This window comes from Cygnus atratus, chromosome 18 (assembly GCF_013377495.2).
Source record: "Cygnus atratus isolate AKBS03 ecotype Queensland, Australia chromosome 18, CAtr_DNAZoo_HiC_assembly, whole genome shotgun sequence".
In the NCBI taxonomy this organism is placed as follows: domain Eukaryota; kingdom Metazoa; phylum Chordata; class Aves; order Anseriformes; family Anatidae; genus Cygnus; species Cygnus atratus.
The window spans coordinates 5,613,415-5,635,722 of record NC_066379.1 but is presented as its reverse complement, the minus strand read 5'-3'; the positions used below and the strand labels follow the sequence as shown (position 1 = coordinate 5,635,722).

The 22,308-nt window shown below is 43.9% G+C and overlaps 2 protein-coding genes across 10 annotated transcripts in view; one reads left to right on the top strand and one right to left on the bottom strand.

Annotated features, from left to right (window-relative positions):
• The window catches only part of RECQL5 (RecQ like helicase 5), a 39,358-nt gene extending 26,006 nt beyond the window's left edge, over window positions 1–13,352 (bottom strand). For 2 of the 8 annotated variants that reach the window (XM_035558619.2, XM_035558618.2), the window contains exons 1-8: window positions 13,108–13,231; window positions 12,548–12,678; window positions 11,280–11,401; window positions 8,988–9,506; window positions 8,184–8,289; window positions 7,614–7,725; window positions 5,219–5,381; window positions 4,750–4,832 (exon numbers count right to left, since the gene is read on the bottom strand). In XM_035558619.2, coding sequence (XP_035414512.1) covers window positions 4,750–4,832; window positions 5,219–5,381; window positions 7,614–7,725; window positions 8,184–8,289; window positions 8,988–9,506; window positions 11,280–11,401; window positions 12,548–12,668 — 1,226 coding nt within the window. In that variant the 5' untranslated portion in view covers window positions 12,669–12,678; window positions 13,108–13,231. Of the gene's footprint in view, window positions 1–4,749; window positions 4,833–5,218; window positions 5,385–7,613; window positions 7,726–8,183; window positions 8,290–8,987; window positions 9,507–11,279; window positions 11,402–12,547; window positions 12,679–12,983; window positions 13,036–13,107 lie in introns of those variants that run through there. The other 6 variants (XM_050714311.1, XM_050714310.1, XM_035558615.2 and 3 more) reach the window with 5 other exon arrangements.
• Window positions 13,249–22,308, top strand: part of SAP30BP (SAP30 binding protein) — a 33,062-nt gene continuing 24,002 nt past the window's right edge. Inside the window, exons 1-3 of one of the 2 annotated variants that reach the window (XM_035558613.2) lie at window positions 13,249–13,407; window positions 13,551–13,660; window positions 16,590–16,637. In XM_035558613.2, the coding sequence (XP_035414506.1) occupies window positions 13,299–13,407; window positions 13,551–13,660; window positions 16,590–16,637 (267 nt within the window). In that variant the 5' untranslated portion in view covers window positions 13,249–13,298. The remainder of the gene's footprint in view (window positions 13,408–13,550; window positions 13,661–16,589; window positions 16,638–22,308) is intronic. The other variant, XM_035558614.2, reaches the window with a different exon arrangement.

Here is a 22,308-nt window from a genome sequence, read left to right as displayed (position 1 = left end):
AAGACGCCCCCAAAAAATAGTTTAGGGTTTGTTTGTTTCACCTGTTACCCACTTACAGGGGCCTGGCATGCCCTGAGCACTGGTGAGGATGAAACCCCTCTTTCAGAACTCACAGAGGAGCACAGACCACAGCAAAACTGAAAACTGTTTCAAAACCAGTAACTTCTGTACACATTTTAAAACCCTCAGTGAGCCTAGAAGGAACTACAAGGAGATATAACTACTTCGGTCTTGGTGATACAAGTGTTGAAAAAGCTTTCCCTGAGAATTCCAGAGCAGACTGTGAGACCAGCCTCTCCAGCAGAAGCAGCTGAAGCTTTACTGACCACTTAATGGAATAGCTTTTTTTCTGTAACATTATCTCTGTTTCGAAGTGATGTGCTTGGCTTGTGAAAAACAAGTTTCCTTCCACCCATCCGCACGTATCACGCTCTTCTCTCTCCCTCTGGTCTTCCTTAGTTGAGAAGGCAACAGGGAATATATTTTATTGCAGCTAACAGCACTACAAAGCTCTGTAATGAGTTTATCCACTTGAGCTGTCACGATGAAGTTTGGACTCCAGGGCACTCTTATTCACAGTCCCATTTTACAAATGGCAGTCTCCTAACTGAGCTTACAATACCAAGCCAGCCAAGACCCAGAAAACAAAGCCCTCTTCTCTCCACCACAACCTGCACCCTTCCCCAGAGAGAGGGCATGACAGGCTGCTACAAGCACTGGAATAAGTGCACAAGTGGATAAAGGCATAGAGAGGAAGAAATACCCAAGTGACACATGAACTGGGTCTTTTTGACTAGGCTCAAGGCCTTTGATTAGATTAGCCACACCTTTGCAAGAAAGTCAGCTGTTAATCATTTACTGCAGTACAAACAGGCAACTTCCAGGCTAGGTCTACAAGGTGCAGTAGGGGGTCTTTCACCACAGGCTGAGATCTCTTCAAGTAGGTGCAGAGGAGGTACCAGAAGAAACACCTACTGCAAACACAACAGCTTCAGGTATTTATAAAATTGCATACAACTCTCCTACTTCACGAAGTTAACTGGTTAACAAAAGGGACAGGAACTTTTTTGGGTGTGCAGCTGTACAGGGTTTCTGCCTCCAGGTCTGAAGAGCTAGTATCTAGTCTGTCTCCTTTTTAAATGAGAAGGAAGCTATCCAGAACAGCTTCCATGTCCTGTATACCTTTGGTGATCTGTCCTAATTCCAAAAAAAACCAAAGCATAAACTTGAGTATTATTTTCTGCTGAGAAAGAAACAAAAGCTTCAGGAAACCGAAGTATGAGCTTGTGCTTGCAATCCAAGGTGACTTGCTGAGGATGAAATGTACTTTACATGATTTTCATACAGAATTTGGGATGCAGACATAAGGGGTGACAAGTCAGGCAAATATTCTGAAATAATTAAGATCTCTTCCTGCATTAGGTCTGTACAGTCATGTTTGAGAGAAAGCGTGAGAAATAATCCATTCTTTCTTTCCCTTGAGCAGCATCTAGCAAGGAAGCTTTAGATGCTCTCAAACCACAAGCTGCTCTCAAATAAATGTTGTTGCTTTTTTCTTTTTAAAGAAAGCTGATAGCCAAGTCATTATGCAAAGTATCAGAGAAAGAGCAAGTGTGTGGAACCCACTGAGATCCCACTTTAAATTACTGTTGAACCTAAGTCATTCACAGGAGGAAAGCATACCTCTATTGTAGAGTAACCCAGAATGTGCGGCTCAACATTGAAGTCAACTTTGTTAACAGGAGGCACATTTCATGCAAGAAGCTAGATTGTTCTAAGCTCTATGGGAGTGACAAGTTCTACGTTAAGTTCTGTGCTTGCTGTTGGTGTGTGTTTGGTTTGCTTGTTTTTAAATGAGCGATCATTTAATCTCCAGTGTGTTCTCACAGCTTAAGTGCCCAACTCTTATTTTTAGAGGTATTGCTTCCTGTTGGAATCAACCAAGTTCTCCCATAGAATACTTGTTCTTTATGTATAGGTTGTACAGTTGACAGATGAAGGGTTCATATAGAACATGCCAGGAGAGATACTATATTATTAAAAGTATTGATAAGCTATGATTAAAATAAATCTCACCTGCTAAAATCTTGCAAAGCCAGATTTCCTCTCTACTTCTCTGTAGATTTGACTCTAAAGCAGCCCCAGTTACCTATCTTCTGGTTTATGCTCCAGATTCTGCAAAGACTGACCTTACCTTTTGGAAAAGGGACACCTGCCAGCACAGAACGTGTGTGCCTATACTGGTTGGTTTAGTGCTCTGTCAGAGCACAGAGGGGATACATCAACATCTGACATTATTCTTGTCTAACTCCAGCAGGGCAGAAGCCAGCATGTCATCTGCACAAGAGACATCCTCAGTTCTGGAAGACCTAAAAAGACGGATTGTAACAAGTGACTGGGCTCTTGGAGGGCTAGTGGTGATTAGCACCTTCTGTCTTGTTTTTATTGCTCTCCTCTTATTTGCTGCCATCTTTGGGTGCTGCTCATCTCCAAGGCACAAGCGGAGGGGTACATAAACAGTGAAGCTGTGACACAGTATGGGGAGATCCACAGTTAAGCAAGAATCAGCCCAGCTGCAATCTAATTATGTTGTTCGTTGAAGCTTTTTCATCTTCTGTCCCTGGGTAGTTATTTCTCCCCATCCAGCTTTCCCGCATCGAGAGCAATATATGAATGCCAGCAAGTTGTTCTGCCAGTCCACAGCAAACTCTGTACATAAGGCAATCTGTGTTCAGGAACTGAATGATGATGCTGGTATTTGGCTAGTCGTGTCTCTGCCTGACTTTCATCTTTCAAACAAAACCACAGACAGGACGGAGTTGGCAAATGGTCAACCACCACCTAAAACTGATAAAGATGTCTCGTACCACTGCAGTTACTTTTTTTGTTTGGCTGGTTTTGGTTTTCTCCATCTTGCAAATGGACATCGGGAAACTCTGACCAGCAAAAGCTTTGTCTGAATCCATTCTCTAAAAAGCAGCTTATGTAATTGTTCTCCTGTCATGCTCAGACAGTAGCCTAAATATACTATGCAAAAACTTGCTTATCAGAATACAAGTCTGTCTGTATTTGTCCTCATTTAGAACCTTGTAAGGTCAGAAATTCAGGTTTATCTTTACTGGTTGAATAGTGAATAGAACTGTATTAATTCAAAATGTAAAAAAGAAATGCAATGTGGTATTCTTCTGAAGAGCACCTTAGTCTCCTGCACAGTTACAAGCAGGGAAGCCAGTCAATGGCGCTGCAATGTGCGACCTTGGGTTGCATATCTTATATGTGTATGTACTAAGTTGGGGAAGGAAAGAAAAAAGAAGGGAGATGTGATTTCTAATTAGGTCAGTGAGCTTCCCTTACAAATCTCTTATGTAGCCAGTGAAGTTCTATTTCTATTGCTGTTCACCTAAGCAAAGGAGAATGTTTTCTCTCTATTGCTTGGGTATTGCCTTACTACTGCAGCAGAACTCTTAAGAGAAGTTCCTCACATAAATAGCAGTCAAGTTCTTTACAGCATACATGAAGCGGGCAATACTGTAATATGGTGACATGGATCATACATCACGCCCTGACTAGAAGACCACCCTGAAATGTTCTGCAATTGCTTTTGGCTTGTGCAAGGTTAGTTCAGTGAGCCCTGTATGGTTGTCATGGCATTGATGGCCCTTCCAAGAAACCACTGTCACAACTAGTTCTACTACCAACTGTAGGAGAATCAAGGAGAAACACAGACTGAGACAAGGTCTCCTGAGGCTAGCCTCTGACCAAATAAGATACAGCTGCTTTCACATGATATAAAATCTGGACACAAGCAGCCATCTGACTTAAAGCAAGAAGCTACTTCCCAGAATCATCCTAGCTTTGGGCAAAGAAGTGCTCCTTCACGTGCCCTGGGACCACTCAGCATTGTGCCGTACTTCAGTACACACAGAGATCTTCCAAGGCAGATCCATAAAAACACAGTTTGTTTACCAAACATTACCACAAGGAGAAAATATGCTCACTGAAGTATCAGAAAAGAAGCATGCCAGTCACCCTGAAAAACTTGTCCTAGACACAGGTGTGAAGAATGAAACAAAATACAACTTGAAAGCAATACACATGTTGACTACTTTTGGTTAGTGAATACATACTGCCCTCTTACTGGCAAAATTACAACTTTGATGTTTTATCCAGCACAGTAATTAGCACAATTACAGCTTACAAGTCATGAACTAGACCTGAACGATGTATATTGTGGTTGCTAGTCTGCATTTAGATTGGGCACATCCATAATTTGGGCTTTTTTTCTGAAAGGTTCCAAGCACATAAGATCCTTCTAAGGTCAATGAGAATCAAGGATGCCTACTTTGCAGACTGGAGCCCCTGAGATTTAGAGAAACATTAAAGCCAAATAGTTCCATCCTGTGATGATTAGGCTGCCAGAGAGATGGCCGGTGAAGGAGGAAAGAGTCAAAACAAAAGCAACTGAAACTAAGTCAGCTCTCCACAGATAAAACATTAAAATTCATAGCAAGAGGAATCACAGTTCAACATCAACCAACATCTCAGTTAACTCAGAAGTGAAAGTGAGTGACAGGTGTCTTCTCAGGGACACCTTCCTCAGTCCAGACAGCAAAATATCAGGTGATTCATTCAGTATTTTCTTTTTCCGTTACATGCATTTGCGGAAAGATCTCAGCTATAACTGTACCTCAGAAGGGGTAGGATATGGTTTTCCCAACATTAAACAATGTTTGAAAGAAGTGCACTCACCCCAGCTCCTCGCAGAAGTTCACAATGGCATCAAAAGCTGCCATCACAGCTTTGTCAGATTCTTTTAAGGTGCCTTTTTTTTCCTGAAAGTAGACAGGACAGGAATTATAGTCTTCAATTTAAATACAAACAGATAAATTAACTCTACTGATAACCAAATACAACTCTCCTGAATAATGTGGTAAACTAGTACAGGCACCATCCTTTTTCTGCTCCACGGTTTTGCTCACCATTGCCTCTCTAGTAGGGCTGGAGCTAGTTCTGGCAGCCCTTTCCCTCCCTGCTTCAATCTCTTCTGCTTTCCCTTGAGACACGACTACAGACAACTCTAGACCCAAAAACTACTACAGCTCCAGAAAAGCTCATTTCATCTTTGCATATTCAGAGGTCACTGCAGGCAAGAGGCAAACTAAATCTGAGCAAAAAGGTAGCATAACTAGACAGGCGGACACTATTCTGCAGATCTTACCTGGATATTAGAGAGCTCCTTCTTAATCAGGAAGCTGACTTGATCCCGATCGTTCCTAGAGTAATAAAGGCGGCAGCAGGATGGCTTCCCATCTCTCCCAGCTCTGCCAGATTCTTGGTAATATCCAGCCATTGACTTGGCAATGTTCCAGTGAGCAACAAACCTGCTTGTGATATGACAATGGGAAACATAAGGCTGTAGGTTTCTCAACTCAGTGCATACACGATTGTGTTGTTCACGGATATCAACATCAGAGTAAAAACTAAGGCAGCAAAAGCATAAAAGACAGAGGATTTGCAGAGCAAGGGATTTTACACACAGAAATGTAAGTCTTCTTAATGCGAGACGAGAGGAAAGCAGCAGAGCTGTAAGAAAACCCAACGCATGTGAACAGCGTGCGAGCAGGATGTCACTCAAAATGGATGGAAGAGAAAGGGCACATGAATATCCCAAACAGGTGTACAATCGCACGGCTATGAAGAGTGAGAATGAGGGCACAGTTTGGACTATTTTATGATAAAACAGAGCATTAAAAAAAAGTCCTGTTTGTTTTGTGGAACACAATTTGAACATTATGGAACATAATTTGAAATACTCGATTACAAAAAGACACTTCTTTGCCAACGAAGTCTGCGTGGGAAATTCCGTCTCACCAAACTCACTTGTAGATGAGGGCACCTTTCCCAGTCACAGAATATGACTATGAATCATTACTAAACCGTATGTAACCTCTGAAGGAATGTTTTCAATGCACCACTACAAGACTGCTTTAAACCTGCTTGTAATTGAATATTCAAGAATTCAACTCATACCTGTGTTGAGGAGTCTCAGCATTTTACAGTATGGTAATGCTGCCAATATTTTAAATACCAGTCTGCCTCAAAACTGGTCCTTTTAAAGCTCTGCAAACCACTATGTCCCAGAGGCAGGCATGACGTACACAGGTGTGGCAAAAGATTAAAAGACAAAAACAAGTGAAGATGTTTCTCTAAACACAAACACTTCAAGACCAGGCCAGACACAACGAATCAGAGCCCTACATATTTATTCCCTATCGGGAAATTTACTGAAAGAATTAATAACCTCAACCAAAACTGAATTAGCAGTGAAAAAAGAGGAGCTGATTCCATCAGAGACAGAAACAACACCTGTTTTCCCTTTTGTCCCAAAGGGTCACACCTCTAGAACTTGTCAGACCTGATCTTACTTGATAACATATGCATGAATACTCAGGACTCTGCCAACAAAGAGTGAAGGCTAAGCAGCAGGGCATTGTTACCTGGGCTAGGGTATCATATTCCTTAAACTATTGAAAAACAACTTGTAAGGAGTCTTTTTAACTTAATTTCTTGGAAACTAACCTTATTACAAAGCATGGTTCAGCTATATTTTACCTTTCATCAGCCCTGTGCATTTCAGTTACTCTTTGCTGGTTTAATGCATTGAACAGGACAGAGACTAAATTTCAGCAGGTCATTAATTTATGCTGCTCTCCTAGGAGACTTCTCATTTCTCTACTGGGTAACAAGCATCAAGCAGTAAAATAGTCTATCACTGCTATAGGATCCTGTCGTCTGTCAGCACAGTGGTACACACAGAGGGATGGCACAGTTGTGAACTGATGCGATCAACTCAACGATGTCCTGCACCTCTCCTACAGTGGTCACAGCAATTGTTTTATTTGGATTTTGAGTGAAGATCAGCTCCATCTAGGGTGTTGCATGAGCTGCAGATGAGCTATTCCTCTACTAAACAATCACAGCTCACAACACCAACTCAGCCCAGCCGTATTGCTGTGCAGGAATTCTAATAATGCAGAGCAATTATGGTGGCAATTAGAAGTCCCAGAGGAACCACAATTGAAAACACGTAAAATTTCTGTCCTTGAACTAGAGTTGTGTTTTTTAAATGGTTATTGCCATTTGTGAACTGCCACCCCCCACTGCAGTTTGCAGAAGATCTCACCAAAAGCTGGCTCCGACTATTTTAGTAGCGTATGAATTATTTTAGTTACAAGTTTCCTTCCCACTGCTTTTCGACAACAGTTATTGCACTAAGAGAAGTGAAAGAGACAGCTGTGACTGCATCTAGATGGTTCTTTTTAAAACCCTGAAGAGCGTGGCAAAAAAAGCCAAGCATTCCTCCAAATTTCTTTGGCCTAAGGATGACTGGTAAAGAGGAACTCTGGTGCCTTCTTTTTCATTGTCATTACAAAACCCTTCCAAGGTTGTTTTTGCTGCTTCTAAGAAAACCTCCAGTTCTATCTTTGTGGGTTTTAGGAAATGTTGATCAGGTGTTTGAGACAGATGTATCAGATAATACAGAGACTGAGGCTTTTCCTTCCTGCTGCTCAGGTTTCAGCCTCTGGTGGAGCACAACTCTCAGCCTCATGTACCTGACATTTGCTTTGTCTACTCCCATTCCAAAACTGATGGTAGCAACAATAACTGGGATCTTCTCCTCCATCCATTCATTCTGGATTGAAGTCCGGTCAGCTGCCTTGAGTCCTGGAAAAGGAAAAAAGTGGAAGGAAACAAACCAAAACAAAACGGCAAGTAGAAGCATTTTCTTCCTCCTCCATTCCCCCATTACGAGCCAAGCCCCTCAGTAAAAACAGATCGATGTACACACTCCTCTCTGCCCATGTTTAAACTGGCCTGGGATCAAGCAGAAATCATCAGCAGCTGTTTCTATTTCAAAAAGAAAAATGTAGAACACTCTTGTGAGGAAACTGGTTGTTATATTTAGGCCATGCAAGATCCAACAAAATGAGCAGTTCTGGAGCAAAGGGAATGCCATTCCGCTGAGTGGTCCGTACTTACCTCAAAGACCTGATGTGTGAGCATTAGACACATTGCAGACCATGTCTAGAAAGCTGCTTGCTAGGTAACCCCAACCCAGGCCTTAAAGGTGGTACGGTTCAGTTCTACCAGCTCCTGAGAGATACAGAAGCAGCCTCCAGTACCTGCATGATAGGCCTTGGCTTTCACTCCTCGGTAGCTCAATTCAATAGCCAGCTGGTCACACACGTCCCTCATCCTGCAGTACACAATGCCGCAACCGGAGTACACCTGGGCAGAGAGGGGAGAAAGTCTGTGAAACTGCCTGAAGCCCATCAGCAAAGCTGCAGTCCTCAGTACGGATGAAATGGAGGGATGCCCAAGGCTCATCTCATCTCCAAGCTGATTCTCCAGCAACTTAAAGACATTGTCATGACACAAAAATAAAGAGAGTTTCCTACAAGGCCTAGGAGACATGGACTGAATATGGTCTCCCAATCTTTTCCCAGTGAACACAAGGCAAGCAGCAGTCTCTCTTCACATTACAGACAAATTGAGGTGCGGAGGCTGATGGAGTTGCTGAGAGTTATTCCGGAAATTAGTGTTACCACAAGAAATTCAATACGACACTAAGTGCTGCGGCTCACCCTTGCTATATTTCACCCTCAGCATAGAGAAAGAGCAGAACCCAATCAAACACACACTTATCGCCAGGGACACGACAAGCCAAGACAGAAATGCTATTTGCATATTCCTAATACATTTTCTTTTAGACCAGCCCTTTTCGGAGGACACCTCTGTTTGAAAGAAATGCAGCTCAATATTCTAATTATTTTAGAGGAACTCAAAAAACTATTGAGCACTTTCCTTCAGGGACCTCCTCCTTTCCCACCACAGACCTGTCAGGGCCATACCAACCACTGGAAGATCTCTGACCATTAAGGAAGATTTTATTCAGTTTAGCCTTCTTCCCCCACTGAAAAACCTACCCCAGTGGTGTCCTTCACTTCAAGTGCCTTCAGACAGAAATCCTTCAAGTTGGCATAAGGATCAGTCAAGAGCTCTTTGAACTGCACGTCGTAGAACAAGTTAGATCTGAAGCAGGGAGTCTTAAAGGTGGCAAGCGGCTGCTTTAGCTTAAGTGCCATCACAATGTCCTCCTGGACCTGCTTGGTGGCAGTGGCAGTCAAGGCAACACACGGTGTATTGGGTATGCGAGTGCGCAAGGTGCCCAGCCGCAGGTAGTCAGGTCGGAAATCGTGTCCCCACTGGGAGACACAATGCGCTTCATCAATTACTAGGTAGGACAGGAGATTTCGAGACAGCAGGGAGTTCAGCGTAGGCTGGAAGGAAGAGGAAGCTGCCATCTCTGGGGTGATGTACAGGAGCTTTACTTGGGGCTTCTCACTTGCAAGGTCAGCCAGGATGGCCTTCTTTTCCTGGGCTGAAAGCTTGGAGTTGAAAGAGCAGGCTTTGATCTTCAGAGCCAGCAGGTGATCCACTTGGTCCTAAGGTAAATATAAAATGAAAATGAAATGAGAAACAAACAGCTTTAAAGAAAGCCACCATCACTACGAATGTCTACTGGAGAGATCCACGTGAGGCCCCAACTTCCACCTCCAGGTTCAAGTCTCGGGACAACATTCACCTATAGCCCAGCTGTTTAGAACTTCAACTCTAGATGCCTTTATTTCATTGCTGAGTGTATCTGTTCAGCTCTAGCATCCACCTCCTTTTCTTTTGGCTTCCATTCACTTTAAGACAGTCATTTTGCTGCTAGGGCACATCAGCATGGAACTGTGCAAAGTACTCGATGATAGCCACAGTGAGCTGAAACAAGCCACCAGCGTGGCTCAGGATTTACACTATCAAGTTGTCACAGATGGAAACTGAGTAACGCCACCCTACGAAAACAGAGCGCGCTTCATTCCAAAATAACCAAAAGACTTTATAAACACAGCTGAGACATGAGATACGGCAAATCACCTCTGCAATACAACTGAGTGTGAACAAGAATCATGCCTTGAAAACCAAGAAGAAAACACAGCATCACATTCAGATACATCCAGACAAACACTGGACACACAATTCACCTACCTGCACTGAGCTGTTCACTTGCACTTGACTAGCACATAACATTTCAGAAGGTATGAATAGTCCTGAAAGATGGATGTCTCATTATTTCACTCAATAACTGGTTTCAGCGACTGATTTAATAGGCACTGATTCTGCTCAGTCAACTCTCAACCTTCCCTATAAACTACACAGACTAAGCTCTTGAAGTTGGGTTAGAATGAAATATATCATGACCTTTTCAGGCACAGCCTCCCCATCGCAGGGCTGAATGAGAAAACCTCTGGAGGCTCACTCCAGCTCTGTTCCCTAGGACTCATTTAGCCCATCTCCATCTACCTGTTGCTCTGACACATTCTGCTTCACCTGCAAATCTTACCTCTGGTAATCCGTTTAACCTCTATTTCACTGATAGAATATTTCCTGTACTGGAGCTTAATTAGAAATTATCTCATTTGGAAAGAGTTCACTATAACACCTTTTTGAGATGCATCACAAAGCCTGTTTTTAATTCTTGATGTGTATTACATTGAGACCGCAGAGGAGTTAAAAAAAAACAACAACATGACAGCAAAAAAACAAAACAGCAGCCAACGCCACCAGATATCATGCAACGTTAATGCTACAGCTGCTATTATAGGAAAGTGTGAGGTGATGAAAACAGTAGAAAAGGCAAAATACATAAGCGAAAAGTCACACAGATGAAAATGTTCAAGGAGGAGCTCTGCTACGACAGCTTATCCCCATGACACAAAGATCACAACAAAAGGACAGTTTGGTGGAGAGCAATTTATGCCTACAAAGGCAACTTCTTCATTCCCAGAGTTATTACTTTATAAATAAAATGGAGTTTTTTTGTGGTTAAAGACTCAGTTTAGTACATTTGAGGTACTCTGCTGCTTTTGTACAGCACACTGTACAAAAGACAACTGGAGAAAATAGAGAAAGGGTCAGTTATAAAAACCACTAGGCTATTATCGAAGAAAAACCTTCTTTAGCAGAGCTGCATAGTATCAAACCAGAGTTACGCTAAGTTGCAGCCTCTTCATCTGTCACCAGGCTAAGGAAAACACACCAAGACATCAAGACAGGAATCCAGAGGCAGGCTAACAGCAGACTTGAGGACAGAAAGGCAAGAGGCAGCGTGCCTCCAGAGTCTCCCGACCCCCTTCACTGACTGCTTTCCACAGCTGACAGGAGACAGTTACCTGAATCAGTGCAATCAGAGGTGAAATGACAATGGTGATGCCCACTGCCAGAACTGCAGGAAGCTGGTAGCACAAGGATTTCCCTGCCCCTGTGGGCATGCATACAAAGACATCCTTCTCGCCTGCAAAGACAACAGAACAAAGCTCAAGGCTACTGAGTGGTGGCGAGTTCCCAGGGCTCTGTCTGGAGGGGTGGGCACAAAGGCCTGTAATCTGTGAGAAAAGGCATATCTGTGCGTGTACCTTGTGGCATACCAACAAAAGACACCTCATTTTAGGTTCTAAAAGCATCATAATACTTTGTATGCCTGCAACGGTTTCCTTCAAAGAACCTCTGATCACTTTTTAAACATTATGAAACAGCCTTACCTAAATACCAGAAGTTACCCAGAAACCAAGATAAAGAGGCGTTAAACAACTGGTCCATGCTCATGTTAATTCTCTTCCACATGAGCTGCTTTCATTCGTCTTACAGCCCTCCAGTTACCAAACCACCAGTCCCAGGGCAGATCTGTATCACACCCTGTGAAAGCTTATCCCAAGAAGTAAATCCCAACCACGTAGGCAGTATTATTTAGTAACTACCACCATGCTAAGGAGCACCCACTTCACGTCAGGGAGATGCCAACGCATACAGCGTTAACAGGCAGAGCCACCCTGCTCACAGAACACTACTTTTGGCCAGTCTGTTATCAGCAGCACAACTGCTGGAGACGAATGAAAACTGTAACTGTGTCCTGCACGCTGGGTTTGGTGCTGTTCTGGTTTGCATTATGAGACCTGAGAGGAGAATGGACGGTCAGCAGCCCGTGTGTGCGTGAGCTGCCTGCCGAACCCGCGGCGGTGTGCTGGTGGATGTGTTAACACCAGGAAAAATGTGTGTTTCTGGTAACACCCATGTGATTCACGGATATAAACCTTACCAGAGAACTAAGTCTTCTGCTGGTACCACCTGTGTCTAACACCATTACAGTAAGGTTTACCCTGCAAGCATGCGAGTGCAAATAGGTTCAACCTCATCTGGCCACAAACTGGCGGACACCTCTAGATCAGATACCGGCACCACCAGACCTGAATGTTACCTGTACTGTGTTTGATGCAACCACGTTCTTACAAAACACGTGCAAAGGACAGCAGGTAGAGCAAAGCCCTGCTCGGGGAGCTTCGATTGCAGCTCAGCCACAGGAGTGACCTCGGAGGGCTGGGGCCCCATCTCCTCAGAGAGAAGGCTCCCGGCTCCTGCAGACCCTGCAGCCGCCGCCCCTCACCTCTCACCACCGCCATGGTCGCGCTCTCCTGCAGGGAAGTCTTGAAGGCCTCAAAGCCGAACACCTTCCTCAGCGCCTTCCGCGCCCTGCCCTCCGGCCCGGGGGCGGCCGTGCTGCTCATCGCGGGGGCGCTGCGGGCGGGAGAAGCGGCAGTGACCGCCCCGCTCCCCCTGAGGCGAGCCCCCGGCCCTCCCCTCCTCCTGCCAGCGCCCCCGGCCCCTTGCCCCCTATTTTATTATTATTATTATTATTATTATTATTTTGGGGCCCCCCCCAAGGCAGCTGCCCCCCACCCTTAGGGCTCTGGGGCTCGTTCCTGACGGGACAACCGCCCCTCCCCCCCCCCCCGGCTGAGGGGGCTCAGAGCCCCTCTCAGGGCCCCCCCCTCCTCAGAGCTTCCTCACTCGCCCCCCCCGCCCCTCAGAGCCCCCCCCACCCGCTCAGGGTCCGCCAGGTGCTGCCCGCGGCGCCGCGCGATGACGTCAGAAGCCGCTCTTAAAGGGCCAGCACCCTCAAAAAAATTAAACACCCCCACCCCCACAAAAAGACCCCCAGCGCACCTCCGCCCCTTCTCCTCATCCCCCAGCCTCCCCCCGGTGCCTCGCTCAGGGGTTTTGTCGCCTCGCTCCGAGCCTTCCCCCGGGCGGCCGCAGCCCGGTTCCGGCAGCGGTAGGAGGGCGCCGTTGCTATGGCGACCCCCGCCGCCTGCGTCACGGGCACGCGCCGGAAGCGCGGCGGGGCCGGGCAGAAGATGGCGGCGGCGAAGCGCAGCGTCCTCTCCTCCCTGGCCGTGTACGCCGAGGACTCGGACCCGGAGTCCGACAGCGAGGCCGGGCCGGCGGGCGGCGAGGGGGCTGCGGGTGAGGGCGGGCGCGGGCAGAGGGCCGCGGGTGGGACCCGGGGGGTGTCCCTTGTTGCCATCTCGCCTTCCTCGCGGTTTTTTGTTTGTTGCCTTTTTCTTTATTTTTGCCTTTTTTTTCCCCTCTCTGTGCTCTCCTCGCAGGAGAGAAAGGCGGGCTCGTCTCCGTCGGGTACGGGGAGGACGACTTCACGCGGCTGGACGGCGATGAGGAGGGCTACGAGGAGGAGGACGAGGAGACCAGCAGGCAGTCAGTAAGTACCCCCGGCCCCTCAGCGCTCACCCAGCCCCACACCAACCACAGACTCTCCCTGTGGCCTCCAGCACCTTCCAAATGTTTCCGTTCACTTTGCTGTCAAGGCAAATGCCTTCTCCTTGACGCCCAGCATCTTTCGGTGCAGGTCTTGTTGCTCGTTACTAACCCATCGATGCTCTTTGACTCTTCCGTGGAAGATTGTCATGAGACACGCAGCTCCTCCTTCCGCAGAGTTAGCACACATGGAAATGCTGTCAGAGAAACGTGCTGGTGCATGGGCAGCTGGATAACCAAAAATAATAAAGTTCTGTGATGTCCTAAATTATTCTTTTATGTCTAACTCAGCTTACTACATCTGGTTAACTTGATGTAGTGGTGTCTTGTCTAGGCTTGAGTGGCTTTCGTTTGTCGTAGGTGCATGGCATGTAGATAATTCCACCTGAATACCGAGGTACTTGGTGCATTGTCAGGCAGGGCACGTAGCTCCCTGCATCTGAGTGCAGCTATAACATACTAAAGGATAAATGTTTCTGTGTCTAGAGTAGAAAAGCAGTAAGTCTTGGGAAAATGCGGGGAGGTTCTCTTCTTTCTCATCAACCTTCTGCTTACCTCCACGTTGATGTGTTGGCCCTGCTCAAGTTTTTTGGCTACTTAGTACACGAAGGAAATAGTGTTACTACAACTTTTTCTTAATGAAATCTACTTTACGTGCGTTAGTTCATTCTCATACAAGACATTCACTGTTCTTGCTATTTGCTTCCCCAAGTAGCAGACAAGAAACTTGTCTATTTTTTCTTTTTTTTTTCTTCTGCCTCTAACTGGAAGAGGTGCAAGTAAGAGCATTCAGGGTCAGTGTCTGGCTAAGCCAAGTAATGAAGCTTTTCTACTGCTTTAGTCATTCTTCTGTTTATATGCAAAGCTTGGAGACTCTTTCAATAAGATCTCTCTGTTTTAAAGAAGGTGGTAGTTGTGATCCAGTGTTCATTGACAGCTACATGTGTAAATGGGGTAGACTTTATTGCACACACAATTTTCAGTGTAAGTTGCAGTCATCTATCATCTGGGAGGTTCCAGATGTCATTCAAGTAACGGCGATTGGTTTAGACACTGGTGTTTAGCCAGTGGATCTTGCACTTATTTTCAGTTACTGTGCAAATGAATGCACGTTACAGAGGGTATGTTCTCTCTAGTCTCATTGCAGGACAGCAACATGCATTTTTATATATTCTTTGACCAGAATTGTGAGCGTCCTTAATAGATCCTAGCACTGGTATTTCTTGGTTATGAGCTGTTTTTGGAAAGCAGTGCAAATTGGTTTCAGGCTGTCTTGGGTTTTTATCCAAACAACTTTGTACTTACATTATCTGCTTTAACTATAACTGAAAAGCCTTTTTTTCAAGGGCAGTTTCAGTAATGTTTTTTTGTTGTTGTTGCTGTTGTTTCTGAGATGCCTTCTAGTAGGTTAGAAGGTTTTAGGAGCTGTTTCCGTTAAGTGTCTGTATCATGAGTGATTCAACCTGTTCTTTCGTTGAAAATTGCTTATCTTTTTACTATGAGTGGGAGTATGGATGGGAGGGAAATGTTATATGTGATCAAGTACCAAGTAATTTGGTACTATGGTTGTTTTTTTGGTTATACACTTACTCTTATTAACCTTTGAATTATTGGCACACATGCGTGTTTTTGGAAGGTACACTGGAGAGCAGCTGAAGTGAGGGGGTTTGGTGTGTCACTTCTGTGGGATATGCATGTTAATTCAGGCAATTAAAACTTACTGACATTATTGTGTGATCATCCTCTAGCTTGCCTTGTCAGAACTTGCTTGTGTGCTAATACCTAGAGGTGGACACTTCATTGTAAGCCCTTCTTTCAACTGCATGTAATCACCTCACTTCTTTTTTGTTTTTCCTTTGGAAGCTGAAACACCAAATTCTTGTTTTGGGGTCAAAGTTGAAATTGAGCAGCAGAGTTTGGAGGAAAACCCATTCCACTGAGTTGTGTGAGCAAGGAAAACTTTTTTTCTGCTCCTCAAACTTGTTTTGAACCCAGAGTATGTATGTATGTCTAGAAGCGTACCTGACTCTAGGATCCCCAGCGAAGTAGCTCATGGGGCAGTGGAACAGTAGGTTTACTTACCAGTTTTGGATCAAAGCTGTATGTTACGTCTCACATGGTACAGAATTTTTCTTAAAGCTGAGTTCAGTATTTTAAGCTCTTGGGAAGAAATTTGTCCAGTTTTTTCGTTTATTCCTGGGTAGAAAACCGAATGGAGGCTGTTACCTAAAACTAAAGTTAGTTAGAAAACTGAAGTTAGTCCGTTCCCTTCTGTGGAGGTTCATGTCACCTGCAAGTGAGGGTGTGAGATCACTGCACAAGTAAGGAAAGGTGTGGTGTCACCTGGCATCTCTGGGACTTGTGAACTTGGTGCTAGGGCAGACCCTCACCAAGCCTGCATGCTTGGTTGTATGGCAGGCACGCTGTGTCCTGTTTGTGTTGCTGATGTATGCTTGGGAGAGTAATGGGCCTTGCAAACACCGCTTTCTGCGAGTACCACTAAACAGGGGCGAGTGCAAAGCCCCTGCCCGCCAACTGGAAAAAGACAATTATCAATGAATGCTTTTTTCCGCAGTTTTGTTGCTTCTTATTGTTTAGCTCTGCACACTCAGGAGCTGCATGAGTTTTGCGGAGGACATCTTCTACTGAGTGATGCTTTTGCCTTAAAAGGGAAACAAAAAAACCCTACAACTACACTTCTTTTTGTGATTGTAGGGCTTGTTTTCTGGTCCTGAGTGGGTGGGGCAAAGCTGACTTCCATTCAAAGGGTCTTGGACTGCTGCTGGACTGCCAAGCACAAGCCCTTTGCTTTAAGTGCAGTTACTTGCCAAGCCTGCTCTTTAAGCTTAATCCTGTAAATTCTTGTCTTGTAGGAAGATGACGATTCAGAGACTGAAAAACCTGAGGCTGGTGACCTAAAGGTATTTGGAAGTGTGGTGCGGTGGGGGAGGGAAAGTTCAGTACAAGAGGAATAAGTCTTAACAGCATGGCTTTGGTTTTCATTTCTGATCTTCTATAGCTAGTTTCGTACATTCCTTTTTGTAGCTGTAATGTGATTTCTGACTTGAGTTCTGGCTTCTGCCAAAGGTAGTTAGCCAGTTAGGCTATGGACTGAATAATGATCAAGATCTGTGTTCATGAACTTAAGTCTTCTTGTGAATTAGATCTGAGGTGGGTTTTCTGACAGCATCTTGTCTATTTTGCAGTGATCTGGGAGACGTAGCATTCACTACAGAATTCTCTTATGTCTGACCAGCATCAGCTGAAAGACTTTAGTTAGAACAACTTAATGAATAAGTGATCTTATGTTCCTAGAGTTCATGAAACATGTCAAAAGGTATCTCCCTCTCTCTATCCTTCTAAATGGAATTGTTTTGTAAAGACTGTGTTCAAAATTTGTTTAAAAAAAAAAAAGGTGGTAAGATCCCCAGATAATTATCATAAATAGTTGAAATAATCTTTATCCTGAGGTTACATCTTGTTTCTGCTCAACGTGTTTAGCAGCATGTAGGAACATACATCAGGCAAAAAAAACATGAAGAAAAGCCATATACCAAATCCATTTGAAACTTCATAGAGATGTGTTCCCAATTTTCTCTGTCAGATCAATCCCCAAAGTAATATAAGCAGTTGTGTGGGATACAGAATGAATGACAATTGAAAAGGCCTTTATTTTATCCAGTAGCTTCCTGAAGGATGCAGACAATCTCCGAGTTCTACTTAGGAATCCAGAGGGCCATGTAGCAAACGGAAATTCTGCAGAGCATGTGAAATAGCTTAGGGCTTTCGTGGAACCATGAGAAGGCAAATGAACGTGTTTAGCTATCCTGCTTAAATGAGATTTGTAGCAGCACCCTCTTCCAGTTTCCGCAACACTTGTATGGGTTTACAGTGACAGGCAGAGCTGAATCTTGGCCGCTGTACTGCGCTTGGTGAGGTCTCTTGCATACACGTGTGAAATATCTTGTGGTGCCCTTGGCACAGAAGTAGGAGGCACTTGGAAATGGAATATATTGTCTACTTCCCTTGTTGTAATGAAAATAAATTATGGTTTGTTTTGTTTTTTTTGGGGGGGGTTTCTTGGAAGAGAGGAAAGCCATCTCATTTTTATCCCTCTCCTACTCTTAAATTTTTACATTATGCCTGGTTAAGCATGCTAGCAAAATGCTTCTGTTTAAAAAAAAAAAAAAAAAGCTAGATTCAAATAAGTACTATTTTTTTACACCTCTTAAAAGACAAATAGATGGGTTTCTCTCAAATGAGATATGTGGTGTATATCATCATAATGAGTGTTATGAGGGCCCTGTTGCAATTGTTTGCATTTCTGCCTCCTCTAGAAGGACTCTAGGGCTTCAGGACAATGTAGAAGAAGTCTGACAGCTAGAGAAAGGGGAAAAAAAATCAGACTAGAGTAGTTCTTGTCTGAGTAAAGATGGAAATCTTCCAGCTGAGTTGTGGCTACTGCTTTAATATGTTGTTGATGTTTCACGTTAGCTTATTTAAAAAGCTTCTTGATTTCAGTGAGTTCTGCATGCTACCATACAGATGCATTTTTCCCTTCTGAAGAGGAACTCCGTGTGGCTACAGGGCAGCGTCACAGCTTCAGTGGGGAAGCAAGAAACTACCTTAAAAGAACTTGGTATCGAGTGCATTCTGAAATAGGAACTCCACAAGAGCTGAAGTGATCATATATGAATTGTTCTTTGTTCAGAGAGAAACATTTCCAGGTTTTTATGTATTGTAAAGATGTCGGAAGAAAAGGCTGAACAGATTGTAAAAATGACAGTAAGTAGAATGGGCATCTTTCCTCTCAGCTTCTTGAATTTGGAATGTTCTTATTCAGCACAGACATGCCTGAGTAGAAACAGGCAGTTCAGGTAACAGCATTCTTAGTAGTTAACAACAAAAGATGTAGGTGAACTGAAGTGGTAGAGAAAAACAGTTATTCAGACCATAACTGGACCACTTCTGCTTCAGTGTAAAGTTACCAGCTGTCAAGCTGGTGTTACCTCCCTTACAAAATTAGCTAAAATTGATTGTAGCTTTTGGCCTTCACAGATATAAATAAAACACAATTCCTTCCATCTTATCGTGGCATGGAAAGTGGGGATTTGAGAAGAATACCAGGGAGGCAAATCTGAACATCAGCAATTTCAGACTTCTATGTCATCCTTAATTGTTGTTTTTAAATGTATGCGAAAAAGGCAGTAGCCTCCTTTGCTATGTAGTACGCTGCAAGGCAGCCCAGCGCCGTGCTGGTAACGGAGCAGGGGTGTTGTTGGAAAGCATCATGTGGGGCAGTGATGAAGTTGCACTAGCCATGCTGTTAAGAAATTCACTTGGGATGGAGGAGGATGGAACATTACTGTAAAAGCAGGTTTACTTGGAGCAGTAGTAGATGTTTCCTATCCTCCTTTTCCACCAAGTGGCAGTGTTCTCCTGGTTCCTTCCTCATTGCATTGAGCTTGCGTTATCTGAAAACTAGAGAGTAAGAGTTGTAGTTACTCTAAGTTAGACACTTGATTAATTTGAAATTTTACTTTGGGGTAATATTTCTTTTTGTCCCAGCTGAGGGCTGTAACTCTTCTTCCTCTATCAATTTCATTGCAAGATGTCAAAGACCTGGAAACATGTCTAAGTAGCTGGCATGGACGTCGTGTATGTGGCCGGGTTGTTTCCAGGGTCTGAACCTGTGTGCAGTCCTTCAAAATGCATGACTGAGATAAAACCCATTGCAAATGATCAGTTACTTACAGTCTTTTCAAGCCCTGAGTATATATTCAGTTTTTTTCTAGTGTTTGCTTCTCTGGATGTGTGGTGAACGAACTATTTTGAGATTCTCATTTGAATAATTCACCAGGACACTGCGTATGGAGAAGGAGTTCCCTCATTGCTGGTGCATCCCGTGGTGTGGCCTCGTTCTGCGGTTGGACAGTAACAAACACAAAACCTCCAGAAATTTCAGCTGGTGCCAGTTGTGGATATAGGCTGAGGTGACTAAAAAGGGGAATGATGTGAAAACTGGCAGTGACAATTATAATAGCAAAGTGGTGGTGGGGATAGTGGAATTTGTGGCCTGTCTCATAGCTCCAAGGGAGAGAGATTTTTCTACTCCACCCTACGGTATTTAAAATTACCTCTGTTTCTTAATCTTGATTCCAGGGAGCGTGCCCTTATTGATCTTGAAAGCACATCCGTCTGTCCTTACAGCCTTTGTTCCTCACTAGAGATAAAGGCAGTATAAAGGGCTGGATGGGACTGCAGTTCTCATGATCTTTTTTTTCCTGCTTAGCAGCAAGTCACAATCAGCATTTTAACTTGAAAAGCTTATGTCTAACTGCTGTGTTCTGTCTATCCTCAAAGAGTCAAGTGGAGATTTATTATAAATCTGTATGGGGGAAAGAGGTATAGAAGAATGTTTAAATTTCATCAGTCATCTGGAAGTGTTCTTCCAGAACTAGCCCATAGGATTCTCTGTTACTGAGCACCTGTAAGACAGTCTCGAACACTGTATGCTTATAACAACAAAAAAAAGTTCTCCTCTTTAAGGAGTAAAGTAAAATTTCTTAACATCCTGTGACTGTTTGAGATGCTTCATGGACCCTTGGAAAACGGGAGATTCAAATCTAGGTAAAACTAATTGATCTTCCACATTTGACTCTGGGAGGATGTGCTCAGACTCTGAAGCAGAACATGTTCATTAGTAACCAAAATCACTTCAGTGGTCCCTGCTTTTAGTATTAAATAAGCAAAGTGCAGACAAAGCTATTGTCTTAAAGGGATTTCAGAAATAAAGCTTTCTTGCTTAGAAGGGAAAAGAAATGGTCAACAGCAGCTGCTGGCAGAGGATTGATGTTAAGATGGAATCCCACAGCCTGGATGGAAATTTTATGTTCTTTCCTCAGATGATGGAACCGTGAGTACAAAACAAAGGACACTGAAAATATCCGAAATTCGGTGTTCTGGTAGCGGTGTTGGTTTGGAATGAGGAGGGTTAAAGGGCTCTGCAGTGTGTGCAAGTTGCTTGGGCTCCTGCCAGCAGCTGACTATGGTTACAGCCTTGATGCAGTAACAAGATACCAGCCTTCAGAGCTCACTAAATGGACCAGCCCTGCAGGAAGTAGGAAAATGAACCTTAAATGAAATATTGACCTTGTGCTCCAAGTCTCACCTGAGGGATTCTGTACTTCATGTTGTAGGGCTGGATGAATAACAGATTGCAGGCGTTGATCGAGCCCAGCCCTTCAGCTTGGCCGACTGGAGTTTTCACAGGGGGAATCATTAACTCTTGAGCTTTGATTGCAGACTAGCCCGCACAGGAAAGCTGATAAATATTGACACTCCCTTTGCAAGTGAATGCCTGACGCATGGTAACAGTTCTTGAAAGCAATGGCTTTCAGAAGTAGCTCCGTTTTCTGGTTTTTGTTGTAAGGGTCCCCCTGCATCTTTGTGGTGTTGTAGTGAGAGGCATCCAAAGGGGGAGCTAGCAGAAAGGCGTTAAAGTCTCAGAAGAATGCTATGTTTCCGAGCATGTCTAAGTACCCCTCTTTGGTAGTCATCGGAGCTGTTTAGCTCTTATTGATCCACTCAACCTGTGAAATAATTTCCGTGTGTTGTGGTGCGTAGATGTGCACTAATACTTAAGTGGAGGCTTTTGATTGTGATGTTTATTTTGCCTGCCCATTAACCTGTTTGTTTAAATACCAAAATTATCTTGATTTCAAATAAAGGCGATAAGGGATAAGAACTAGTAAATGGGGGATTGTTCAGTGAGTAGTAGTCCTAGTAAGTCACTCGTATTTTGATAAGGCGTTTTAGTTTTTCTGTATTCAGCATTCATTCATCAAGCCAGATTCTCAAAAGATGTCTGAATCTACTTAGTTACTTTTATCTTAATGTAACTTTTGCTCTGAAGAAGGAAGGAAAAAGTGTATTTGGGAAAAGTCGTATCAATAGAGAGCTGTTGTTATATTTAGATATTCCACTGCAAACCCTAAAAATGGAGCTGGCCTTAGTAAACTCTAGAAAATGAATTGGAATTGTTTACTTTGGTGGTGGCAAAGTATGAAAGTTGCTTAGGAAATAGCAGCCCTTGATGCATTCAGCTGCTGAGAGGGAATTCTAAAAATTCTGTTTAGAATATATTTAAGGTCATCTGACTGAAGAACAAGCATTGAAACTACTGTTCTGCCCTGAACCAGTATGCTCTTGATGGCTGGAGGGGCTGTATATTATTTGTCTTGCAGTGGCTGGATCTGGTAGGATATAACCACTTTGTAAATGTGCTGTAGAAAGGCACTCCTAATGTCTCATCAGAATCAAAAAATAAAAGAAAAATCATTATGTTCCCCTGCCCTCCCTTCTCTTGGCATTTTGACACTATCTGGGTTAGTGTTTTGGCCTCTGACGGACAGAACTGGCAAAAGAACAGCCGTACTCTAAAAATGCCCTTGGGTTATGCATGGCTGTGCTAGGTGCCTCCATGCAGTTTTCAGGGCTGGAGTTAAGGTTAGATCTCCAGTGGCTTGTTTCCCACTCATTTCTGTGCCTGTGAGTACAGCCTGAAGCTGCAAATGATAAGCTGTGCAGTTA